This window comes from Dendrobates tinctorius, unplaced genomic scaffold (assembly GCF_039654945.1).
Source record: "Dendrobates tinctorius isolate UK_male_01 unplaced genomic scaffold, ASM3965494v1 ptg000103l, whole genome shotgun sequence".
Classification (NCBI taxonomy): Eukaryota; Metazoa; Chordata; class Amphibia; order Anura; family Dendrobatidae; genus Dendrobates; species Dendrobates tinctorius.
In genome coordinates this window covers 41474676-41499974 of record NW_027361771.1, presented here as the reverse complement: position 1 = coordinate 41499974, position 25299 = coordinate 41474676, and the positions used below count along the sequence as shown (strand labels likewise).

General features: G+C 46.6%; 1 protein-coding gene across 1 annotated transcript in view; it reads right to left on the bottom strand.

Moving 5' to 3' along the window:
• LOC141100084 (glycine N-acyltransferase-like) overlaps positions 1–25299 on the bottom strand; it is a 56944-nt gene that overhangs the window by 15760 nt on the left and 15885 nt on the right. Inside the window, exons 2-4 of the mRNA XM_073588290.1 lie at positions 13409–13663; positions 13213–13320; positions 12804–12930 (exon numbers count right to left, since the gene is read on the bottom strand). Of these exons, the coding sequence (XP_073444391.1) occupies positions 12804–12930; positions 13213–13320; positions 13409–13486 (313 nt within the window). The 5' untranslated portion in view covers positions 13487–13663. The remainder of the gene's footprint in view (positions 1–12803; positions 12931–13212; positions 13321–13408; positions 13664–25299) is intronic.

Sequence of the window (25299 nt, the reverse complement as noted above, 5' to 3'; positions counted from 1 at the left end):
GATGGACTAATAGGTCCTTTATTTATGAAGTGTTTTTTCTGCATTTGTTGGTCTGCAACTATATGGTGGAAGTGTTGCTGCTAATGCGGGTGGTTATTTAACCTGTTATTGCAGACGTTTTTTAGGCAAGATTATTGGTATATGTCCCTCTGCAGTAGTTATATTTTTTGCTACGAGATAAGATTTATGTACTGCATGGACTGGTGTTCTTCTTTGCAGCATATGTATTTTTAACTACGAGATAAGCTATCTTTAGCTGCATTTTTTCCATTTTTCTGAGCCTTTTTTGTTACGAGATAAGTTTACAGCATTTCAGCACTTTCCTTGTATAAGGACATATTTCATGTCTACCTATTAAGCTTTTTCGGGTTTATTTGTTTGAGTGTGTTTTTTCTGTGTATCCCTTTTTTTGTTTTGCTAGGGTGGTATAGGGTTTTCTAGGGTTACCGACGTTGAGCGGGGGCGCCACATCGTCAACAACTAGGGTGCCAACCTCCGCGGTCAGGAAGGGACACATTAGGGTTCATTAGGGAGAGGTTCCCCCCTTCCTCTGATATTAAGGATTTATTATTATTTTTGTGTGTGTCTTGTATTTAGTCATTAATCAGTACCCATTATCACCCAGCATATAGCTTTCTATTTTTTAGGATTATCCATTAAAGGTTTATTTTTAGGGCTCCCTTTTTCTTTCCTGGTTTTAAAAAATTCTTTGGTCCCTATACATTTATTCTGAGGTTTTTCATTTATGGCAGTCCCTGGGCATAAGAGACAATAGTCGGCTGCCGACCCTATCTCTTTCATTGCAGCTGCATCAGGAGTGAACTGGCCACGCCACTGTGGGCAGCTCAATTCACAGCTGTAGGTGTGGCCAAGCGCCATTTTATTAGAGCCCAGTGCTTTTCTTTTAGCTTCATTTACACTCTATTGCAAGCCCTGGATGCTGTACTGTTCCACCATAACGGCTTGGATGTTCACTCTGCACATACCAGCTGTAGGAGAGGAACCAGGACGAGCTCCTGGAGACCGAGCTGCTCTTTCCAAAACACCTGACCAGCTGCTGCCCCTGCTCTTGCAAAACATAGGAGGAGCTGCTCCCTGCTGTTTCAAAACACTTGGCAATCTGCTGGACATCTAATCCTCTCCTGTGTGATACTGCGTGCTGAGCCGTGTATCTAATCCTATCCTGTGTGATACTGTTTGCTGAGCCGTGTGTCTAATCCTCTTGTGTGTGATACTGTCTGCTGAGCTATGTATCTAATCCTATCCTGTGTGATACTGTCTGCTGAGCCGTGTATCTAATCCTATCCTGTGTGATACTGACTGCTGAGCCGTGTGTCTAATCCTCTCGTGTGTGATACTGTCTGCTGAGCTATGTATCTAATCCTATCCTGTGTGATACTGTCTGCTGAGCCGTGTATCTAATCCTATCCTGTGTGATACTGACTGCTGAGCCGAGTATCTAATCCTATCCTGTGTGATACTGTCTGCTGAGCTGTGTATCTAATCCTATCCTGTGTGATACTGTCTGCTGAGCTGTGTATCTAATCCTATCCTGTGTGATACTGTCTGCTGAGCCGTGTATCTAATCCTATCCTGTGTGATACTGACTGCTGAGCCGAGTATCTAATCCTATCCTGTGTGATACTGTTTGCTGAGCTGTGTATCTAATCCTATCCTGTGTGATACTGACTGCTGAGCCATGTGTCTAATCTGTGTTCTACTGACTGCTGAGCCGTGTATCTAATCCTATCCTGTGTGATACTGACTGCTGAGCCGTGTATCTAATCCTATCCCATGTGATACTGCTCTCCTGAAATACTCCGTGCTGCGGTCACCCTGCTCCTCCACCATATATCTCCCTCTGTGCCCCCCATAGACCAGCACACTGCTCTCCTGAAATACTCTGTGCTGCTGTCACCCTACTCCCAGAATCCTTGATGCCTGCCATCCTCGGTGACCGAAGACCCCATTCCTCTCCTCAAATCCCGTCCTGGCGATGTGTGAAAGCGAGGCGACAGGGGCCTGATATATGGTGGAAGGAGCAGGGTGACAGTAGCACAGAGTATTTCAGGAGAGCAGTGTGCTGGTATATGGGGGGCACCCTGTTCGGTGCCAGGGATTGTACATAGAGCGCTGTGTTTTATACACATGGATGGACCGTCTGCTTGTCTGCTCCACAGAAATCCAGGAAGCATTTCTGCTGATTGATGGCCTGTTCTGATCCAGACTTTGCTTGCAGGCCCCATCAAAATGGCTGCTCACTGTGTTCCTAAATGTCATCCTCTCTTTTCTCTTAGCAAACACCCAGAAGGGGAGGAGAGGAGTGACATCACACCCATGTCAGCAGATTCCGCCCATAATTACTGCAGTGCAGTAATGTGAGCTAGTTGTACACTAGGTTTTTGTCCCAAATTTCAGTAGCTGCTCCCCCTAGTGTTAACAAGTGAAAATGCCAAACTTTTTAAAATTATTTTTCATATTTTACAAAATTAAAAACATGATAATATTTTTTAAGAAAATGTAAACATTAATTCTTCACATTTTTTCAATTGCTGAAAAATTTTTTTTTGGATGGCACCTTCTCTTTAATGGAAGGAAGTTTCAGACGAATGTTCTTGGTAGACAACCACACTTTATCTCTTACCAGAAACTTAGGTCCTACAGATCGACGCTTACCAGCCAAACGTTTGTCTGCTCTGGGCCACCTTAAAGTTCCTCTGTACCTCCCTCCAACCCTCCCTCAACCGTTGAACTTCCAAATCAGCCCCTGGACACCCTGAATCCAACCTGGAAAATTCACCAAAATGGGGGTGAACTCTGTACTTACAGAAAAACGGAGAGGTGCCAGTGGACTGATTACAACAATCAACCTTACTGAGACGTGGCGAGACACCGCAAAATCTGTTCCAGAGACTGATTGGTCCTGTCTGTCTGACCGTTGGTCTCGGGATGGTGGGCAGAGGAGAAAGTCAAACTAATATCCAAACTTTTGCAAAATGCCCTCCAAAACGTAGATACAAATTGCACCCCTCTGTCAGACACCACATTCAGAGGCATACCATGCAACCGTACAATGTGCTCAATAAACAATTTAGATAGTGTCTCAGTGTTAGGTAGTCCTGCCAAGGAAACAAAGTGTGCTTGTTTGCTAAACCTATCAACCACTACCCAGACCACTGTCTTGCCATTGGAAAGAGGGATATCAGTGATAAAATCCATGGACAAATGAGTCCAAGGTCTATCCGGAATTGGAAATGGCACCAATTCCCGCCCGCCCGGCAATTGGAGACTTAAGCACGAGCACACGTATCACAAGCAGACACAAACACGGCGATATCAGAAGACATTGAGGACCACCAAAACAGTCTCGCATTATCTCTTCGGATGGCCGAGACCCCCGGGTACCCACTGGGAGCAGAGTCATGGAACTCCCGGAGAACCCTCAACCGATACTGAACTAGGACGAAGAGCTTGTTATCAGGCAATGACGGCGGAGCAAGAGATTGAGCCTCACGAATTTCAAGATCTAATTCAGAGGACACCCCTGCAACGATCACCCTGTGCTGAAGAATGGAGGAAGGAAGTTCGGGAGGTGATATCGGATCCAAGCTGCCAGATAAGACGTCAGCCTTGACATTCTTGGAACCGGGCCGAGAGATGATAGAAAAATGAAAATGTGAAAAAAAAAGTGACCACCTAGCCTGTCTAGGAGTTAAACATTTGGCAGACTCAATGTAAGACAGGTTCTTGTGGTCTGTAATCAACATGATCCGATGAACAGCCCCCTCCAAAAAATGCCTCCATTCTTCAAAAGCCAATTTTATGGCCAACAACTCCCGATTACCGACATTGTAATTACTCTGTGCAGGAGAATATTTTTTTGGAGAAAAAAAGCACATGGTCTTAAATTAGTCAAAGTGACGGGTCCCTGAGACAACACCACCCCTACTCCCACCTCCGATGTGTCCACCTCTACAATGAATGGTTCTGACGGATCGGGCTGAACCAACACAAGAGCAAACATAAAACACTTCTTTAATGCTGAAAATACTTCAACTGCCAGAGGCGACCAGAATTTAAGATCAGCCCTCTTACGAGTGAGATAGGTGAGTGGCTTAACCCCTTATTGCCATTGTATGGGATAGTACATCCAATGGAGGACTCCCACTATGATGTGGGTTCCGGCGGTGAGCACACATCAAAGCCGGGATATGTCAGCTGTTTTGAACAGCTGACATGTGTCCGCAATAGGTGCGGGTGGAATCGCGATCCACCCGTGCCTATTAACTAGTTAAATGCCGCTGTCAAACTCTGACAGCGGAATTAAGTGCCTTCTTCTGGCCGTCACATGATCGGGGGTCATCGGTTCGTCGGTATAACAACCAGAGGTCTTTTTGAGACCTCTATGGTTGTTAATGCTGGATTGCTATGAGCGCCACCCTGTGGTCGGCACTCATAGCAATGCAGTAATTCTGCTACATAGAAGCGATCTGAGCACTGCCTCTATGTAGCAGAGCCGATCAAGTTGTGGCAGCTTCTAGCCTCCCATGGAGGCTATTGAAGCATGCCAAAAGTTAAAGAAAAATAGTTTTAAAAAAATAAAAAAATATTAAAGTTTAAATCACCCCTCTTTCACCTCATTCAAAATAAAACAATAAAAAAATCAAACATACACATATTTGGTATCTCCGCGTTCAGAATCACCCGATCTATCAATAAGAAAAAAGGATTAACCTGATCGCTAAACGGCGTAGCGAGAAAAAAATTGAAACGCAAGAACTACGTTTTTTGGTCGCTGCAACTTTGCATTTAAATACAATAACGGGCGATCAAAAGTATGTATCTGCACAAAAGTGGTATCAATAAAAACGTCATCTCGGGGCACAAAAAAAAAGCTCTCACCCAACCCAGATCACGAAAAATGGAGATGCTACGGGTCTCTGAAAATTGCGCTTTTTATTTTAAGGAAACTTTGGAATTTTTTTCACCACTTAGATAAAAAAGAACATAGACATTTTTGGTGTCTATGAATTCGTAATGACCTGGAGAATCATAATGGCAGGTCAGTTTCAGCATTTAGTGAACCTAGCAAAAAAGCCAAACAAAAAACTAGTGTGGGATTGCAATTTTTTTGCAACTTCACCACACTTGAAATTCCCATTTTTCCCGTTTTCGAGTACACAACATGCTAAAGCCAATGATGTAATTCAAAAGTACAACTCGTCCGACAAAAAATAAGCCCTCACATGGACATATTGACGGAAAAATAAAAAAGTTATGATTCTGGAAAGAAGGGGAGCAAAATATGAAAACGCAAAACTGAAAAAAAAGCTCCGGTCATGAAGGGGTAAACAACCTGAGACAACCCCTTGATAAATTTGAGATAATAATTGGTGAAACCCAAAAAACGCTGAAGACCCTTAAGGTCTCTCGGTTGCACTCAATTAACAATGACCTGTATTTTTCCAGGGTCCATACGAAACCCATTGGCAGAAGGGATGAATCCCGAAAGGAAAGCTCTTAGACACAAAATGAACGCTTCTCAGGTTTAGCAAACAGGGAGTTGTCCCGTAACCTATGAAGAACCACACGTAAATGACCTACGTGCGATTCTTTGTCAGGTGAAAAAATAAGAGTCATCCAGATATACAACCATAAAGCGCCCAATGAATCAGAAAACACATCTTTAATGAAGTTTTGAAACACCACAGGTGCGTTCATGAGACCAAATGGCATGACTAGATTTTCAAACAAACCTCAGAGGTGAAAAATGCCGTTTTCCACTCATCCCCTTTCTGAATGCGGATAAGGTTATATGCTCACCTGAGATCCAAATTGGAAATCCACTTAATCCCCGATAATTGGTTGTAAAGATCAGGAATGAGCGGGAGGAGGTAGGTATTTCTCGCCGTAATTTTATTTAATTCCTGAAAATCGAGGCAAGGGTGTAAACCACCATCTTTCTTTTTAACAAAAAAGAATCCAGCAGCCACAGGTGAAACAGACCTTTGCGTAAACTTTCACAGATAGCGGTGCGTTCTGAGCCAGAAAGATTATACAAACGGGCCTTGTGCAATTTAGCACCCGGAATCAGATTAATAGTACAGTCATAGGGGTGTTGTGGTGGCAAGACCTCAGCCTCTTTTTTGGAAAACACGTCTCCAAAATATTTCAGGTACACCAGAATACCTTCCAGATTAACGGAAGACACTAGAACAGCAGAAAGACAACTATTAGAACAGATAGGACCCCATTTAACAGTATCACAAGATTCCCAGTCAATAACAGGATTATGCAGCTGTAACCAGGGGAATCCCAACACCAGTCCCGCTGGAATGTTATCCAGAACGTAAAATGAAATTTGTTCCTGGTGTAAGGGAGGAATAGGACTGTAGTCGTCACCTGTATTATTGTAGCAGCTTTGTCTAGTCCTTCCCCTACATGAAATAGCACTCTTCTTCTCGGCATACCTGCATCTCCAGATTCAGCTTCACCCGGGCACTTCCCAGGCCAAAACAGTCCCTCTTCTAGACAACCCCCATCAATGGAGACACAGTCCGAGTCAACGTTAACACTTTCTTCTTAGGATTTTGCACATTATATCCACAGTTCGTACATTATAACAATGGCTTGCTTCCTCATCTTTCCCTTGCTTGCTGTCAGTTCTGTGCAGTACAAGCCCAGACCAGACTGCCCTAGACTGCTTCCCAGTGCCTTCCTGGCCTGACCTTGCTTCAGCCTTCAGCCTGTTTCGCCCCAGACCCAAATTCATCAGACACTACGTTTGGTGGCCACTGGTAAAGCATCCGGCCCATCTGTACCGATCTCGTCGAAGCTCCAACTCCCTTTATTTCCTTATTCCAGCCAACTTCTGCCCTTAAAGCATTGGCTCAGGCGATCTGACGCCACATCTTCCTTTTCATGTACTGGCCAACTGCTAGGACCCGCAGTGGTCGTGGGTAACGTGGGCTATAACGACTTAACGTTACGTAGCTGCCGAGCTGTCCGGGCAAATAGCCCATGTGGACACTTGGGCACCCTGGCCCCATCTGATTAAACCACTCTTCAGCACTAACCTTAACTCTAAGCAGCCCCTCCTACAAATAACCCTCTATAAACATCCTAACAGGCCCCACTAGTGTACCCGGTTTATGGGGAGACTATGTACTAAGAGGGCCCTCCTCTAATGTCCCAAGAAAGGATGCACTAACTTTCCCTAACTGCACATGTACAAAAGGCATATAACATCTGCAATACTAAAATACAGGAATACCAGGCAATATATTAGTTATATATAAAATGGTAACACATTCATGTGGCAATACCAAAAACAATCAGCAGTAATACATAGTTATACATGTAGCAGTACTGCAGACAATTATCATAAAACACATCTGTAAACATTAAGAACTGGAAGACAATCGGAGGGAAGGGGAGCATGAAAGACATTATATCTCACCCCCTTACACAAGGAACCCACCTTGAGGAGGAATTCCTCAGACAAATTTAACCACATTTTGAGTCAACGGTCTTATCAATAGAAATGAAATTAATGGGAGTCTTTAGCCTAACTGTCCTTAACTTACTCTTGGACACCAAACTAGAGTCAATAAAGTTCATGGATGACCCACAGTCCACAAAAGCTTTAGTAGGTACGTAACCATCTCCACAACAAAGTTCCACATTTAACAGAATTCTTTGAAATGAGGAAAATGGTACCTAAGAGTTTGGGTGACCTCCTCAACAATCACCCAGACTTGGCAGCTTGTTAGTCGGTGGGCAACAGGGGCAGTCCTCCTTCCAATGTCCTGGATGTCTACAACAAAAGCATAATCTCCCTTCACATCGCCGCTTCCTCTCCTTTCCCTTGAGATTAATGGCCCCAACCTCCATTGGTTCTGTATATGGCATAACCTCAGATTTGGCAGGATATACTGGAATCTATGACTGGATTACTCCTCTCTCCCCAATCTCTGGTCCATGCAAATGACCTGGGTCATGGCCTCCTCCAAAGAACTGGGTGGCAGATGGAGAGCTAGAGCGTCCTTGAGATAATCCGAAAGTCCTCTCCTGAACTGGCATCTTAAGTCATTCCAGTACACCTCGGGGGACTACCCACTAAACTCAGAACAATACCACTCAGCAGTGAGTTTACCGTGGGAGAGACCCATGATCGTGTCCTCTGCCACCCTGACCCAGTATGGTTCATCAAAAATCAGTTCTAAAACTTCAAAGAACCTATCCACAGACATGTTCAGGGCCAGTAGGATGTAAAGAAAAAGCCCAAGTTTGAGGACCCTCCCGGAGTGTAAGTAATGATTATCCCCACCCGTTGACTCTTATCTCCTGAGGATCTGGGTCTAAGGGAGAAAAATAACTTACAACTCTCTGAATGTATGAAATTTCTTCTCTGCGGAGAAAGTATCTGGGAGCCTGACTGTAAGACAGGATAGTGTAAAGGCTGATTGTGTCATGGAACTTTAAAAAGATTTAACAGCCTCAGTAAGTTCCCTCTGAAATTGGTTATGGGAAGTGGCAAGGGCTCTATGTTCCACTGACAAATCTTGCATCATTTGGGTCAAATTTGACATCTGATCCGCAAGAGTTCAAAGCAGATCCATAGCGAGAGAGAGGAAAGAGAAAAAAAAATGTGTGGCCAGTTATAATGTCACGCTTTGATACGGAGGGTTAAACAGAGTACACCAACTCCTCTAGATGGCAGCAGAGATGAGAGAGAGTTGAATATCAGCTCAAAAGCAGACCAGCAGTAACACAGCGAAACAACCACTAGGTGGTAACAGAATAGTCAGAGAGCAAAGTCATAACCAGAGAATACATAGTACAAAGTGGAACTCCGAAACACTGTGTCAGGAGAGAGCAACAGGTCAGTACTGGTCAGAAGCAGAGGTATCAGAAGGGAGAGACAAATCAAGTCAGGGAGGAGTCAAAGTCAAATACCGAGGAATCCAAACACACAGAGAGATAAGGGGCAGGGAGAAGGGAGGTAAACAGACATGGGTAGGTCAGATGTACACAGCAGGACAAATCAGGAACTCACCAGAGCCAGCTACACACGCCGAAGGTAAGCAATATAACTGGCACTGTACACTGGTTGCTGCACAGATATATAGTACCTGACACAGGAACGAGGCAAAAAATAAACCCCTGACATGACCAGACCGGGAAAGGAGAGACAAAACAAAACCCGGCCTGGATCATGATATACCCTTTTGCTTGTCAGTCTACCTATCTATCTATCTATCTATCTATCTATCCATCTATCCCAAATCTATGTATCTATGTAGCTATCTACATATCCCATATCTATGTATGTATATACTGTATCTATCGCTCTATCAATCTAGCTCTGTATCACATATCTATGCCATATCATGATCAAATTCAATTCTAATTCAAAGAAGCTGTATTGGTGTAAAGGGGTTAAGTTAATAATGTTCATTGTTGTATTTATGACTGTTTGCTTACTGGTATTGCTACATGTTACATGTACTACCTCATATATGATATGGTACTGCTACCCCTTCTGGGTATTACCATTGCTTTGTCTCCTTGTTCTTCATTGTATATAGTGTGATAATGTTTATTATGTTTGGTGTACAGTATAGGGAAAGCGTAGTGCTCTCAGTTGAACACTAGAGGGGCACTCTAGTATACAGAACAGTAACTAGATAGTATAGGGTTAAGTGTAGGAGGGGCTGCCGAGAGTTAAGGTTAGAGCAGAAGGGAAGTTAGTCAGACGGGACCAGGGTGCCCGAAGTGTCCACATGGGCTATAGGCCCAGGACGACTCGGCAGCCACGCAACGTCAAGTAGCGGCAGCCCGCGTTATCCTTGGCCACTGGGCATCATTGCAGTGGGCCAGTACAGTAAGAAGATGTGGCGATTCATAGCCTGGACAGACGCCTTTATGGTGGGAGTTGGTTGGAGAAAGGAACAGAAGGAAGTTGGAGCTTCGCAGGGACTGGTACAGGCGGGTCGGATGCTTTTCCATAGGCAACCAAACCGGGTGGCTGATGATTTCGAGTCTGGGGCGAAACAGGCAGAAGGAATTGTCATCATGGCGAGGTTAGGCCAAGAAGAAGCTGGGAAGCAGTCTAAGATGGTCCGGTCCGGACGTGTGCCGTACAGAAGTGCCAGCAAAGTAGAGAAAGCTGAGGAAGCAAGTAAAGTTGAATGTGAATTCCATGATGTGCCAACTGTGGATATAATGTGTGAAGTTCTAAGTAAAGAAAATGATCAACTTATTCTGGAGTTTGTCTCCATTACTGGGGGTTGTCTGAAAGAAGGGCCGTCGCCGCCTGGGAAGCGCCAAGGGGGACCTGAACCTGAAGACGCAGGTATGCTGAGCAGAGGAATACAGTTTTCTGTGAGGGAAGGTCGTGACACAGATGCTTCTGTGTCTCTGGCCATGACTACATTCCTGGCCTCCCCTTACATGGGCAGGACCAAATTCACATAAGTTTTGCCAAAGCAAGTGTACAGTGAGGAATGGGGATAGGGACTGTGGGGATGATGGGTAGGAACTGTAGGAATGATGGATGTGGGCACATACAGGGTTGCGGCTATGGAAGTCCATGGCATATCATGGTTCTCTTTCTCGCAGCCTGAGACATGCGCTCACATACTGGGCTACTATCTCCAACGTGCTCACTTCTTTCCCAGTATTATATATGATTTCTCTTCCTGGAGCTGAAATCCAGGAAAAGATTAGAGAGTATCTTTAAGTGAGTGTCCTTCACTGCTCAATTTCCGCCATTTTATGAGACAACATGCTTATTTATAACACATCTTCAACTACTATACTGATCTTTCTACGTATCCTACCCTCTAAAGTAGGTTTTGATAGAAGATTACAATTGGCCCTATGGTAAAGGTCCATGTCTAATATGACACATATATAGAAAACACCTTCAAGGGGGCCACAAAGCTGCCAAAACAGCTAAAATTAGGGGCAGACCACAGGAAAAGAGGCATAAATTCACCCTTCAATTGTGCTATAAATAAACAATTTAAAAAAAAAACTGACTTGGGTTCCCCTGTATTTTTGATAACCAGCCAGGCAAAACTGCCAGCTGCAGCTCTCAGCAGTCAGCTTTAGCAAGGCTGGTTATCAAGAATAGAAGGGTACCCATGCTGTTTGTTCAATAACGTAAATAAACAATTAAAAGTGTGTAAGGCTACTTTCACACTAGCGTCAGTACGGGCCCGTCGCAATGCGTCGGGCTGACGCACGTTGTGAAAGATTTGCACAATGGGGGCAGCGGATGCAGTTTTTCAACGTATCTGCTGCCCCATTGTAATGTCCAGGGAGGAGGGGGCGGAGTTTCGGCAGCGCATGCGCGGTCGAAAATGGCGGACACGACGCTCAAAAAAAGTTACATGTAACTTTTTTTGTGCGTCGCGGCCGCCAAAACACAACGCATCCGTCGCACGATGGATGCGACGTGTGGCCAGTCTATGGCAAGTCTATGGAGAAAAAATGCATCATGCGGGCAACTTTGCAGGATGTGTTTTTTCTCCAAAATGGCGCATTGCGACGTACGTCACACGACGCTAGTGTGAAAGTAGCCTTACCCACATTTTTGACAACCAGCCAAGCTAAAGCTGACAGCTGGGGGCTGCATTATCCGTCGTCTCTTTTGCTTTTTCCCCATCTTCCACTCCCCGGTGCATTCCTCTGTTTAATATGTGAGTGAATATTTGTATGCCTGGTATTTTCAGTTACCCCTTGTTCGTTTTGCGTTGTTCGTCATGTTAGTGTACTGCGGTGCACAGCAGCTCCCCTATTCCCTGGGTGGGGGAAGGGAACAGACAAAGGGTTGATTCAGGAGATAAGGCAAGAGAGCGGCCCCAGCATCTTCACCTTCAAAGGTATCTTGGGGAATAGGAAAAACTAAGGTGCACCCTAGTGTTGCTGACAGTGAAGGAGCCTCTGGTCTCGGGTCACCCGACTGCTTTGTTATAACATTTATACTGTCGATATATATACACACACATTACTATAGACTCTTCACAGTAGTCCTATGTCAGGGGTAATGTGGGGGACATGTGACGGCTCTCTATCACCACTGTGGATGTGATGTGAGTCAGTGGAGATGAACAACCAAAGATGAGGACGAGGACTGCTGCTCTATAAATGCCCCAGTGCAGGAATAAATGACAGAAGCCAGTACTGGGGCAGATACTATCAGCCAATAAGTGTGCGGAAGTCGGGCAGAGCGCGGAGTTGGAAACTGAGGCCAGGTGTGGGGCTATCTCTGGCTGTGATCTTAGAAGAAAAAGCCCAGGGAGCTGCCTGATCTGGTGGAGCCAGATGTAAACACACTGGGTGCAGGGAATGGGTGTAGTGAAATTCAGGAGGAACAAAAGGTAAGAAGCAAATAACAAAATGTATAGGAGTGTTGTATATTACAATGCAGCACAGACTAGCTTCAGTAAAAATTTTGAATTTCGTGTTTGGACACCTCTTTAACTTACAGAGTGGCTCAGTCCTTAAAGGGTTAAAGAACTATTAATTTAAAAAAACCATTATTCCCTAGTTCTAAGCTAGGGAATAACTTTCTGATCGCTGGGACCCCCATCAATCTGGGGTCTGTAACCCTGAGAGTCAGGATCTGTACCACATTTTGAATGGAGTAGAAAAGCGCACATTCACCATCAGACTCATTCATGCTCAAAGGGACTGCCATAAAAATAGTAGCCAAGTACTCAGGACCACTGGCAATTCCACTGGACCCCTAGCAATCATAGATGGGGATACACCTTTGAGATCAGCATTATTACCTTGTATCTGTAGCTTCTGCTTCCAGTTTACAGTGCTTGGTTCTTCAAGCATTTGGCTAAGGTTCTGTGGATCTTTGCTGAAGAGAAAATAGGTGTTCGTGTAAGGGTCCATGGCATCTATCATTTCCTGGAAAAGGAAAAAATAAGTAATACTAAAAGATTTATTATGAAACAATAAAGGGAGAAAAATGCTGATACAATTGACATGCTACAGGTTTGCAAAACGCACTGATGGTTTTAAAATGCAAGCGCAAAAAATGTAGCATGTGGATAACATTTTGACATTCATTATGTTGACACTGTAAAATGTTCTTTGAGCACGAAAACGCACAGAAAAAACTCTGAAAATACTCAACCTGAGAACAAGCCACGATCTCTGATTTGATGGGTCATGGTTGTACCCACTCACCTCCAGTGGAGGGCGACATATTACAGAAGTATATTCTGGCCATTTGTCCACAAGCACTTGAAGTCGGAAGGGGTTATTGCAGATGATATGATGTACTGCGCCATGTACCTGCATAATACATATAAACAGGACGGGATCAGAAAAAGTGGATTAGTGTCAGCTAGATATAGAAGCCATACCATATCCATTCTCTTACCTTCAGTGATTCTGGGAAACTATGAGTCAGTAGTTTTGCCAGTGTGGTTAGCTTGGCAGAGCAGGTGAGATAAAGCATTTTAGACAAATCACTGGCTGATTGATAAAAATGTGGTTACCATTGGTTTCCAAAATGTGAATAACTTTTTAGATCCAACTAAGTATATGTTTGCACTGACGTGGTCTTCTCCACTACTTAGTAGTTGCCCTGTCGCTATGAAGTGCTGCTTCCAATATTAAGGTTCAGGATTGAAATCTGGGAAGAGAGGATAGAAAAACATAAACAATGTTACAACACAAGCTAAAACCCACATAAGGCTATGTTCACACGTTTTTGCTGCGTTTTTTTCCAAAGGCAAAACCTGCTGTCTTGGCACCTAGGCTACTTTCACACTTGCTTTTTTTTTGCTGTGCGTTTTTTTGTGCACACAAACGCATGAAGAAAACGCATCATGCGTTTGTGTGCATTTTTTTTGCGGGTTTTGGTGCGCTTTTTTTTAAAAACGCATGCTTTTTTTGCGCATACGTGCGCATTACAATGCGTTCGTATGCGCACCCAAAGACTATAAAGGGTGTTTTGCTGTAAAAAAACACATTGCGTTTTTTTGGGGCAAGTCGGACGCACAAAAAATGCAACAGGATGCATTTTGTGTGCCTGAGCGCACACTACAAAAAAACGCATGTGCATACAAACACGTACAAACGCATGTGTATGCGCACCCATGTAAAAGCAACAATCAAGAAAAAACGTGGATGGCACCGCAGTTACCGTAAATTCCCAGAAGATGTGCGGTATGCAGGAAGCAGACAGCAGGTGAACTCGGGCGTTTGACCTGAAAATAGACGATCCTCAGAATCCACATGAAGAAATGGTCGCACTCATCGAGGGACCCGTTGAAGCGATCGAGTAGCACGAAACGGCCGTTGTCAGCCTTTTTGCACTCCTTATGTCACTCCCCCGGCCCGACATGTGATGTATGTGTCAATAAACCCGTGAATTACTTTCAACTCGATGAGTGCGACCACTTCATGTGGCACCCATGTAAAAGATAGGGGGAAAAAACGCATGCGTTTTTTTGCACTAAAAACCATTGCAAAAAAACGCAAGTGTGAAACCAGCCTAAGAAACGTGCCTCAAAAAAAGCAGGTTTTGCTTAGTTTTTGTTGCATTTTTTTATGCTTTTTTGGTGTAGTTTTTTTTGCTGCGTTTTTGTCAGGGTACATTTGTCTCTTGTGCATGCAGATAAAGTTTAGTGCATAAAAAAATGTGACTCTTTATCATCAGCATTTTTTCACCACTCATTGCTTTCAATGGGTGAAAAATGCTTAAAATACTCTGAAAGACGTGACATGCTGCATTTGGAAAAGACCAAGGTATTGCACAAAATACTGATGCTGTGTGCATGAGATTTCTGAAATCTCATAGACTTTGCTGGTACTGTAAAACACAGCTGAAAATTTGCATAAAAAATATTTTAAAAAATGCGTGAACATAGCCTAAGCAGAAAGTGCAGAATTTGGGCAGGAGAGTGATCAGACCCCATAAGAGATCTGAATATTGAAGTTGAATTCTGATCAGATCCCAAAATAAAACAGACCAGATAAAATCCCAGACTACAACCCAAAATTAATACAGACCTCAGACCAAACTTTCTAAGCAGATCTTGATCCCCTCAATAAATCCAGACTTTAGACCAGGCCCCTTACCCAGACCCACTAAATGGATGCAGTCCTCAAAATACAGTGGGTACGGAAATTATTCAGACCCCTTTACATTTTTCACTCTTTGCTTCATTGCAGCCATTTGGTAAATTCAAAAAAGTTAATTTTTTTCTCATTAATGTACACTCTGCACCCCATCTTGACTGAAAAAAAAAAAGAAATGTAGATTTGTTTGCAAATTTATTAAAAAAAGAAAAACTGAAATATCACAGAGTCATAAGTATTCAGACCCTTTGCTCAGACACTCATATTTAAGTCACATGCTGTCCATTTCCTTGTGATTCTCCTTGAGATGGTTCTACTCCTTCACTGGAGTCCAGCTATGTTTAATTAAACTGATAGGACTTGATTTGTAAAGGCACACACCTGTATACATAAGACCTCACAGCTCACAATGCATGTCAGACCAAATGAGAATCATGAGGTCAAAGGAACTGGCCAATGAGCTCAGATACAGAATTGTGACAACGCACAGATCTGTACAAGGTTACAAAAGAATTTCTGCAATACTCAAAGTTCCTAAGAGCACAGTGGCCTCCATAATCCTTAAATGGAAGAATGTTGGAACACCAGAAGTCTTCCTAGAACTGGCCATCCAGCCAAACTGAGCAATCGTGAGAGAAGAGCCTTGGTGAGAGAGGTAAAGAAGAACTCCAAGATCACTGTGGCTGAGCTCCAAAGATGCAGTAGGGAGATGGGAAAAAGTTCCACAAAATCAACTATCACTGCAACCCTCCACCAGTCAGGCCTTTATGATACAGTGGTTTGACAGAAGGCTCTCCTCAGTGCCAGACATATGAAAGCCCGCATAGAGTTTGCTAAAAAACACATGAAGGACTTTCAGATTATGAGAAATAAGATTCTCTGGTCAGATGAGATGAAGATAGAACTTTTGGTGATAATTCTAAGCGGTATGTGTGGAGAAAACCAGGCACTGTTCATCACCTGCCCAATACAATTCCCAGCAGTGAAACACAGTGGTGGCAGCATCAGGCTATGGGGATGTTTTTCAGCTGCAGGGACAGGACGACTGGTTGCAATTGAAGAAAACATAAATGAGGCCAAATACAGAGATATCCTGGATGAAAACTTCTTCTAGAGTGCTCTGGACCTCAAACTTGGCCGAAGTTTTACCTTCCAACAAGACAATGACCCTAAGCACACAGCTAAAATTACAAAGGAGTGGTTTCAGAACAACTCTGTGACCATTCTTGACTAGCCAAGCAAGAGCCCTGACCTAAACCCAATTGAGCATCTCTGGAGAGACCTGAAAATGGCTGTCCACTAGTGTTGAGCATTCCGATACCGCAAGTATCGGGTATCGGCCGATATTAGCGGTATCGGAATTCCGATACTGACTTCCGATACTTTTGTCATATCGGATACCGGAATCGGAATCGGAAGTTCCCATCATGCTATGAGCCTGCTTGCTTTGATTAAGCCAATGGGAATCCTCCGAAGTGTGGGCACATCCTGTTAGGCATGTAGGCATGTTAACTATTGGCATGGCTGTGATTGGCTGCCGAAATGATGTCATGATGCACTATAAAAGCCACCGCAGCCGCCATTTCTGGTTCACTCTGCTGTGAATTCAGTTAGGGACAGGCTGCTGTAGAAGACTGTGAGGGACAGTTAGAAATAGCGATTCCACCAAACATCTAGTGCTTTACCCAGGCTACATAAACCACCACTGTAGCCTTCTTTGCCCTAGCAGCAGTGTTCACAGCTGTCTGCAAGGGCTGTGTGAGTGCAGCTCACGCTGTGGAGTGGGTCCTGCAGCCACGTCAGGTTGTAGGCTGCCCAGCGTGCCTCACTGCTGCCTCATACATCTTTTTAATTTTTGAGCTGCATTTTTTACATAATTTCAATCTAGTGTGCTTCCATCCGTATCCACATACGTTGGTTGCAAACACTAGTAGTAGACAGCGGAGCCTTTCTGCAGCCTTTCAGTGCTAGTGTCCACTTTGCTGCACTGTTCACGGCTGTCTGAGAGGTCTCTGACTGTGTGTGAGTGCAGCTCACGCTGAGTAGTGTGTCCTGCAGCTACGTCTGGTTGTAGGACGCTCAGCGTGTCACTGCCTCACACATTTTTCTTTTATTGCAGCTCATTTTTTCTTCTATTAGTGTGCATCCATCTGTCTCCATCTATGGTGGTTGCAAACACTATATAGGAGTACACAGTGGAGCCTTTCTGCAGCCTGTCAGTGCCAGTGCCCACTTAGCTGCACTGTTCACGGCTGTCTGAGAGGTCTCTGACTGTGTGTGAGTGCAGCTCACGCAGAGTAGAGTGTCCTGCAGCTACGTCTGGTTGTAGGACGCTCAACGTGCGTCACTGCCTCACACATATTTGTCTTTGAGTGCAGCTCATTTTTTCTTCTCCTATTAGTGGTGCATCCATCCGTATCCATCAACATTGGTTGGTTGCAAACACTATATAGGAGTAGATAGAGGAGCCTTTTTTCTGGCTTGTGCCCTGCCGGCGCAGCCAGATTAGTATTACCCAATTTTTTTGGAGCCTCATCTTTTGCATTGTAGGTTACCTGCCTGCATTGTAATAGCTCCAAAAAGTTGGTGATACTATCAGTTTCAATTCTTTGTTCACATACTTTGAGTTTGTTTCCAACAAAGAAACCACAAAAAAAGTTCACCAAACACTACATTTGGAACTTGTGTAGGCCACATCAGCTCCTATTAAAGTGTAGTCCACACACACACACTTCATAAAATTAGTGTTTCTTGTACCTGTAACCAGCTGTTCAGGAATAAGCACACTAAGGCCCCCCTTTGTACTTTTCTGCCTATCTTAAGCAGTCTGGCAAGATGAAGTAGGCAGGGAGTAAGGCGCGTGGGCGTGGGTGTGGAGTTTCAGCAGGGAGAGGACGTGGGGATTCTGCAGGGAGAGGACGTGGGGATTCTGCAGGTAGAGGACGTGGGGATTCTGGGCCTGCTGCGGGCACCAGTGGATCAGCATCCCCCAGTTTTAGCAGGCAACAGTCCTTTATGCGCAGCTTTGTAGGACCTCAACGTACCCCACTGCTGCAGGAGGAACAAATTGAAGCCGTTGTCGGATGGATGGCAGCTAACGCATCGACTTCAATTACTTCCACAGCCTCTCAGGACCAGAGCACCGAAGAGCAACCATCTGTCTCTTCACCACCTGCCAAAGTGCCCAGGCAGTCAGAGAGACATGGACAGGAGCCATCACAGTCTCTACTTCTGTTCTCGGAATCTGTTGGCTTGGAAAGAAGGGGCCAGCCAAGCAGCATTCCTGAACGTGAAGAAGAGGGAGTATGCAGTGATGCGCAACTTCTTTGTCCCTCTGAATCTGAAGAGGCGAGTGGGCCAGTGCCTAAGGTCAGCACACCTCAGTACGCATCAGATGATGACGAGACTCAGTTGCCACTTTCTGGTGCGTACGGTGCTGGCGAGACAACCCCGGAGAAGCAGCTGTTTGAAGAGGGGAGGGAAGATGATGAGGTCCTTGACCCATCATGGCGTGAGGAACAGGAAGGTGGTGGGAGCAGCTCGGAGGAAGAGATTCCCCTACCGGCCAAAACAGGAGGCAGAGGGGGGGGAAGACTTGGTTGCCTGTACCCTCCACTTCGGCACCCGTTAGGAGCATTCCTCATTCCAAAGGCAAAACGGGCGCTCCCAAGACTTGCAGTGCGTGGTCCTTTTTTGACACAGTTGCAGATGACATTTGCTTTGTCAAATGCAAGCTGTGTCATCAGAAAGTCAAAAGAGGGAGAAATGTCAGCAACCTCAATACCACAAATATGTGGAAACATGTGCGCACCAAGCACGAGTTGGAGTTGCAGAGACACCCTGAAGACGTAGGCCAACGTACAGCACCACCTACCACCTCTTCAGTTCATGTTGGGGCCTCTTCCTCCAGCTCACACACTGCTGGTTCGGCTTCCTCACAGGATCGCCAAGGAAGAACCTCTGCCACTGTTGTCCGGAGACCCTGTCAGATTCCACCCATAGCAGCACGTTCCCATCCATCACAGCCATCGGTAGCACAGGCATGGGATAAAAGGCGCCCTTACTCGGCAAACCATCCCCGAGCACAGTCTCTGAATGCTGGCATTGCCAAACTTCTGGCAGTTGAAATGCTGTCATTCAGGCTGGTGGACACTGACACCTTCCGGGACTTAATGGCATTGGCAGTCCCCCAATACAACGTGCCCAGCCGCTTTTATTTCAGCAGGCGAGCCGTCCCTGCCCTGCAGAAACATGTTGAGGGCAAAATAAAACATGCGCTACTAAACGCCGTTAGTAGCAAGGTCCACCTGACCACCGATGCGTGGACCAGTAACCATGGACAGGGACGATACCTTTCCCTCACTGCCCACTGGGTCAATGTTGTGGAGCCGGGTACAGATCTGGAGAGTGGCGCTGTACGTGTTCTTCCAACGCCACGGATTGCAGGACTCCAGTCTGTACACATAGACTCCTCCTCCTACTCAAGTTCCTCAGAAACAGCAGAGCAGGAGCCTGTTACGACCGATATGAGCACAGCCGTGGCCAAACGTCAACAGGCTGTACTCAAATTAATTTCTTTGGGGAATCAAAGCCACACAGCGCAGGAGCTCTGGAATGCTATCAAGCAGGAGAGCGATGTGTGGTTTGGGCCAGAGAATCTCCAGCCGGGCTTGGTAGTGTGTGACAATGGCCAAAATCTGGTGGCAGCTCTTGGCCTAGGCAACCTCACACACATCCCATGTCTGGCACATGTGCTTAACTTGGTCGTGCAGAGCTTTCTGAGGGACTATCCAGATCTTGATGCACTGTTGCACAAGGTCCGCATAGAGTGCGCTCACTTGCGGCGTTCCAGCACGGCAAGATCGCGCCTTGCTGCTCTGCAGCGATGATTTGGCCTTCCGGAACATCGCATCATATGTGACCTACCCACCCGGTGGAATTCAACGTTACATATGTTGGAGCGGTTGTGTGAGCAGCAGGCAGCAGTCATGGAGTACCAGCTGCATCAGGCGCAAACAAGTCGCACTGTGCGCCGTTCACACTTCAGCACCATTGAGTGGGCCTCTATGAAGGACATCTGTCTTTTTTTGCGTGCCTTCGATGAATCCACGCGGATGGCGAGTGCAGATGATGCACTAGTCAGCATGACTGTCCACCTTATCTGCCTGCTTCAACAAACACTGCAAGCACTAAGGGATGAGGTTTCGGAAGAGGTGGAGGATGAGGAGTCCCAAATGCCATCTGCTTCTGGACAGTCTGCGCTACATGTTTCCTCACAAAGGCCTAGGCAGGGGACACTTTGTGAGGAGGATGAGGAGGAGTCGATGGAGGAGGAAGACATCTCTCCAGAGGAGGGAGGTACACAAACCTCTACTCAGTATGTACAGCGAGGGTGGGGTGATGCAGAGCAGGCCGAGGTCACGCCTCAAACAGGGGACAGCGGTTCTTTGACAGTTGGGAGTCTGCAGCACATGGTTGATTTCATGCTGCAGTGCCTGAGAAACGACCGCCGCATCGCCCACATTCTCGTCTCGGCTGATTATTGGGTGTACACCTCCTAGATCCTCGCTACCGGGACAGCGTACAAAGGCTCATACCAACGTTGAACCGGGAGCGTAAACTGCGGGAGTACGAAGAGTCACTGGTGCAGTCCATAATGTTTTCCATTCCACCCGACAGCATTGTTGCTAGTGCTTTACAAAGCAGCTCTGTGCGTCGAGGCAGTGGAGGAAACTCTGCACAAAGAGGGAGCAGAGGCAGCGCCGCAGCACAAGGCAAGACCACTATGGCCCAAATGTGGCAAAGTTTTGTGTGTCCACCACAATTGTCTACACCATCAGCGACGCCTCGAGTCAGCAGGAGGCAACGCTTCCGTCAGATGGTGTCAGACTACATGTCTTGCCCTGTCACTGTACTCCCAGATGGCTCTTCCCCCTTCAAGTTTTGGGTCTCTAAACTGGATACATGGCCAGAGCTTAGCCAGTATGCATTGGAGGTGCTGGCTTGCCCTGCTGCCAGTGTATTATCGGAACGTGTCTTTAGTGCCGCAGGTGGTGTACTAACAGACCGTCGCACGCGACTATCTTCCGATAATGTTGACCGGCTGACTTTTCTGAAAATGAACAAGGCCTGGATCTCCAAAGACTTTGCCATTCCTCTTACAGACTAAATTAGTGGTTGGCAACTGTATCCAGGTCTGCTGGTGTGTTCATTTTTCTACCACCTGAACTATAATCCCTGTGCTTCAACACAGCCAGTTGTCGCTCAGATGTGTCGTCTGCACAGAGAAACACACTAGCTCCTGTGTTAGTGGGGTTCAGTAACGCCAGCTGATCCCCTGCTGTGTGGACGGCAAAGTCACCAGGTCCATCAACATTCAAACCACTACTGATTTTTAACCGTGCCCAACTTAGGTCTCTGGCTCCACTGTCTCTACTATTTCCCCTGGCCTCCAACCCCGCCATCTACATCTCTGAAGTGGCGTCAGCACAATCTACACTTGTTCCTGTGTTCCTGTGGCTCAGTCCCATCAGTTTATCCCCTGATGTGTGTCCGGCTAGGTCTCCTGCTTTGTCCACATTCCCATAACCAGTAGTGGGAATGAGGACAGAGCTGGCGAACTTGCCGGACAAACATCAGGGGATCAACAGACGGGACTGAGCACCAGTAACACAGGAACAAGTGTAGATTGTGCTGACGCCACTTCAGAGATGTAGCTGGCGGGGTTGGAGGCCAGGGTAAATAGTAGAGACAGTGGAGCCAGAGGCCTAAGTGGAGCATGGTTAGAATCAGTAGTAGTCAACAACCTCCATAAAAACCGCTGCCCATTGGCCTCTGCATGCGCCATGAGTAATCCTGGGCTCCAACAGTGTCAGTTGGTGTTTAGAAGTGTCGTCTCCACAGAGCCAAACACATTCGTTCAAGTGTTAGTGGGGTTCAGCACTGCCAGCTGTTCCCCTGCTGTGGAGATGGCAAGTCTCCTGCTGCCTTCACCTGCCAAAAGCAACAGGCCCCAGCCTGCTCCTCGCCTAATCCTGGGCTCCAACAGCGTCAGTTGGTGTTCAGAAGTGTCGTCTCCACAGAGCCAAACACATTCGTTCAAGTGTTAGTGGGGTTCAGCACTGCCAGCTGTTCCCCTGCTGTGGAGATGGCAAGTCTCCTGCTGCCTTCACCTGCCAAAAGCAACAGGCCCCAGCCTGCTCCTGGCCTAATCCTGGGCTCCAACAGCGTCAGTTGGTGTTCAGAAGTGTCGTCTCCACAGAGCCAAACACATTCGTTCAAGTGTTAGTGGGGTTCAGCACTGCCAGCTGTTCCCCTGCTGTGGAGATGGCAAATCTCCTGCTGCCTTCACCTGCCAAAAGCAACAGGCCCCAGCCTGCTCCTGGCCTAATCCTGGGCTCCAACAGCGTCAGTTGGTGTTCAGAAGTGTCGTCTCCACAGAGCCAAACACATTCGTTCAAGTGTTAGTGGGGTTCAGCACTGCCAGCTGTTCCCCTGCTGTGGAGATGGCAAGTCTCCTGCTGCCTTCACCTGCCAAAAGCAACAGGCCCCAGCCTGCTCCTCGCCTAATCCTGGGCTCCAACAGCGTCAGTTGGTGTTCAGAAGTGTCGTCTCCACAGAGCCAAACACATTCGTTCAATTGTTAGTGGGGTTCAGCACTGACAGCTGTTCCCCTGCTGTGGAGATGGCAGTCTCTCCTGCTGTCTCCGCATTCCAAAGACAGTAGGCCTCTGCCTACACCCTCCTATTTCCTGGGCTTCAACACAGCCAGTTGTAGCTCGGAAGTGCCGTTCACACGGAAAGAGACACTTGCTCCCGTGTCTCAGTGGGGTTCAGTAACGTCAGCTGATCCCCTGCTGTGTGGATGGCAGTCTCTCCTGCTGTCTCCACATTCCAAATACAGTAGGCCTCTGCCTACACCCTCCTATTTCCTGGGCTTCAACACAGCCAGTTGTAGCTCGGAAGTGCCGTCCACACGGAAAGAGACACTTGCTCCCGTGTCTCAGTGGGGTTCAGTAACGTCAGCTGATCCCCTGCTGTGTGGATGGCAGTCTCTCCTGCTGTCACCACATTCCAAATACAGTAGGCCTCTGCCTACACCCTCCTATTTCCTGGGCTTCAACACAGCCAGTTGTAGCTCGGAAGTGCCGTCCACACGGAAAGAGACACTTGCTCCCGTGTCTCAGTGGGGTTCAGTAACGTCAGCTGATCCCCTGCTGTGTGGATGGCAAAGTCTCCTGCTGCCTACACAGTCCTACTACTACTGATTTTTAACCGTGCTCCAATTAGGCCTGTGGCTCCACTGTCTCTCGTATTTCCCCTGTCCTCCAACCCTGCCAGTTACAGCTCCGAAGTGGCGTCTGCACAATCCACACTTGTTCCTGTGTTACAGGTGTTCAGTCTAGTTATGGGAATGTGGACAGAGCAGGCGACATTGCCGGACACACATCAGGGGATTAACTGACCGGACTGAACACCTGTAACACAGGAACAAGTGTGGATTGTGCAGACGCCACTTCGGAGCTGTAACTGGCGGGGTTGGAGGACAGGGGAAATACGAATACGAAATACGAATATCAGTGAAGCCACAGGCCTAAGTGGAGCTTGGTTAAAATTAGTAGAAGTCTACAACCGATCTTAAAATTTCTTCAATGCAGCCTCAGCCTGCTCCGTGCTTGTCCCTGGGCTTCAACACAGTCAGTTGTTGCTCGGAAGTGCCGTCTTCACAGAGTAAAACACTAGCTCCTGTGTTTGTGGGGTTCAGTAACGTCAGCTGTTCCCCTGCTGTTTTGATGGCAATCTGTCCTGCTGCCTCCCAGTTGACAGCACATCAGGCCTCAGCCTGCTAAGTGCTTGTCCCTGGGCTCCAACATCGCCAGTTGCTGCTCATAACTGACTTTGGCACGGGTACTCCCTCCTGCCCAGCTTGGTTCCAGCCCTGCCTGCTGTTTCCGGGAAGTGTCAATGTCAGTTTGCCACCCCAAGTTGCCATGTCGTGTTGCGGTTGGGTTAGCCGAGGTTAGGGTGCCAGCAGTTTAGGTGCTTCCTATGTGGACTGCGGGTTCTGGTAAGAAAGGCTTGTTCCGTAGTGCCAGTAGGACAAGCACCCCCTGTAGGACTGTGTGATTCGGTAACTGCGGCCAGCTTGCGGCATGCCAACTTTGCTTTTCAGGGGTAACTTCAGCTGCCCCTCCGGGTTCCAGCACCGTCAGCTGGTTCTCGTCAGAGCCTTTGGCCTAGGTGCCTCCATCTCGGTATCCGAGTTCCGGCAACGTCTGCTGGTCCTTGGTAGTGCTTTGTAGCACAGGTACCTCCTGCTTAGTAACCGGGTTCCAGCACCATCAGCTGGTCCTCGGTTGTGCCATTGGCTCTTATTCCTTCTGCTGCCCCTCCGGGTGCCAGCACTGTCAGCTGGTCCTCGCTATTTCCATTTTCTCTTGCAGCTTATGCTACCCCTCCGGGTTCCAGCACCGTCAGCTGGTTCTCGTCAGAGCCTTTGGCCTAGGTGCCTCCATCTCGGTATCCGAGTTCCGGCAACGTCTGCTGGTCCTTGGTAGTGCTTTGCAGCACAGGTACCTCCTGCTTAGTAACCGGGTTCCAGCACCGTCAGCTGGTCCTCGGTAGTGCCATTGGCTCTTGTTCCTTCTGCTGCCCCTCCGGGTGCCAGTACCGTCAGCTGGTTCAAGAGGACAAAGAACAGGAAGACAACCACCAAGATGCAGAACAACAAGAGAGAGAAGACAAAGAAGCATAAAAAAACAAAGCAGAAGAACATTAAGCATAAGACTAATACTCTGAGCAAATGATATTATCTTATTTATAAGCAGAAGAAGACTAAGCAGTGTATGGGGGTGAGTCCGTTCCTCCTCGTGGTGCCCCTGGAAAAGGCCTTCTGCTGCAGGCCAAACTGAACACGGACAAATCCTGTTGTAAATCTTTTGTGACAGGCAGAACGGAAGGTGTAAACTTCTAACTTTTCTAGATAACAACTACAGGAATGCCTGACACAAACAAGAATATGATGAAGAAGAATAGGAAGAAGATGAAGAAGTTGAATATGTAGAATAATAATTGTTGAATAAGAAGAATATGAAGAATGTAAGAAAAGGAAGAAGAAGAAGAATGTAAAAAAAAGAAGTAGAAGAATTTAAAAAAAGGAAGAAGAAGAAGAATGTAAAAAAAGGA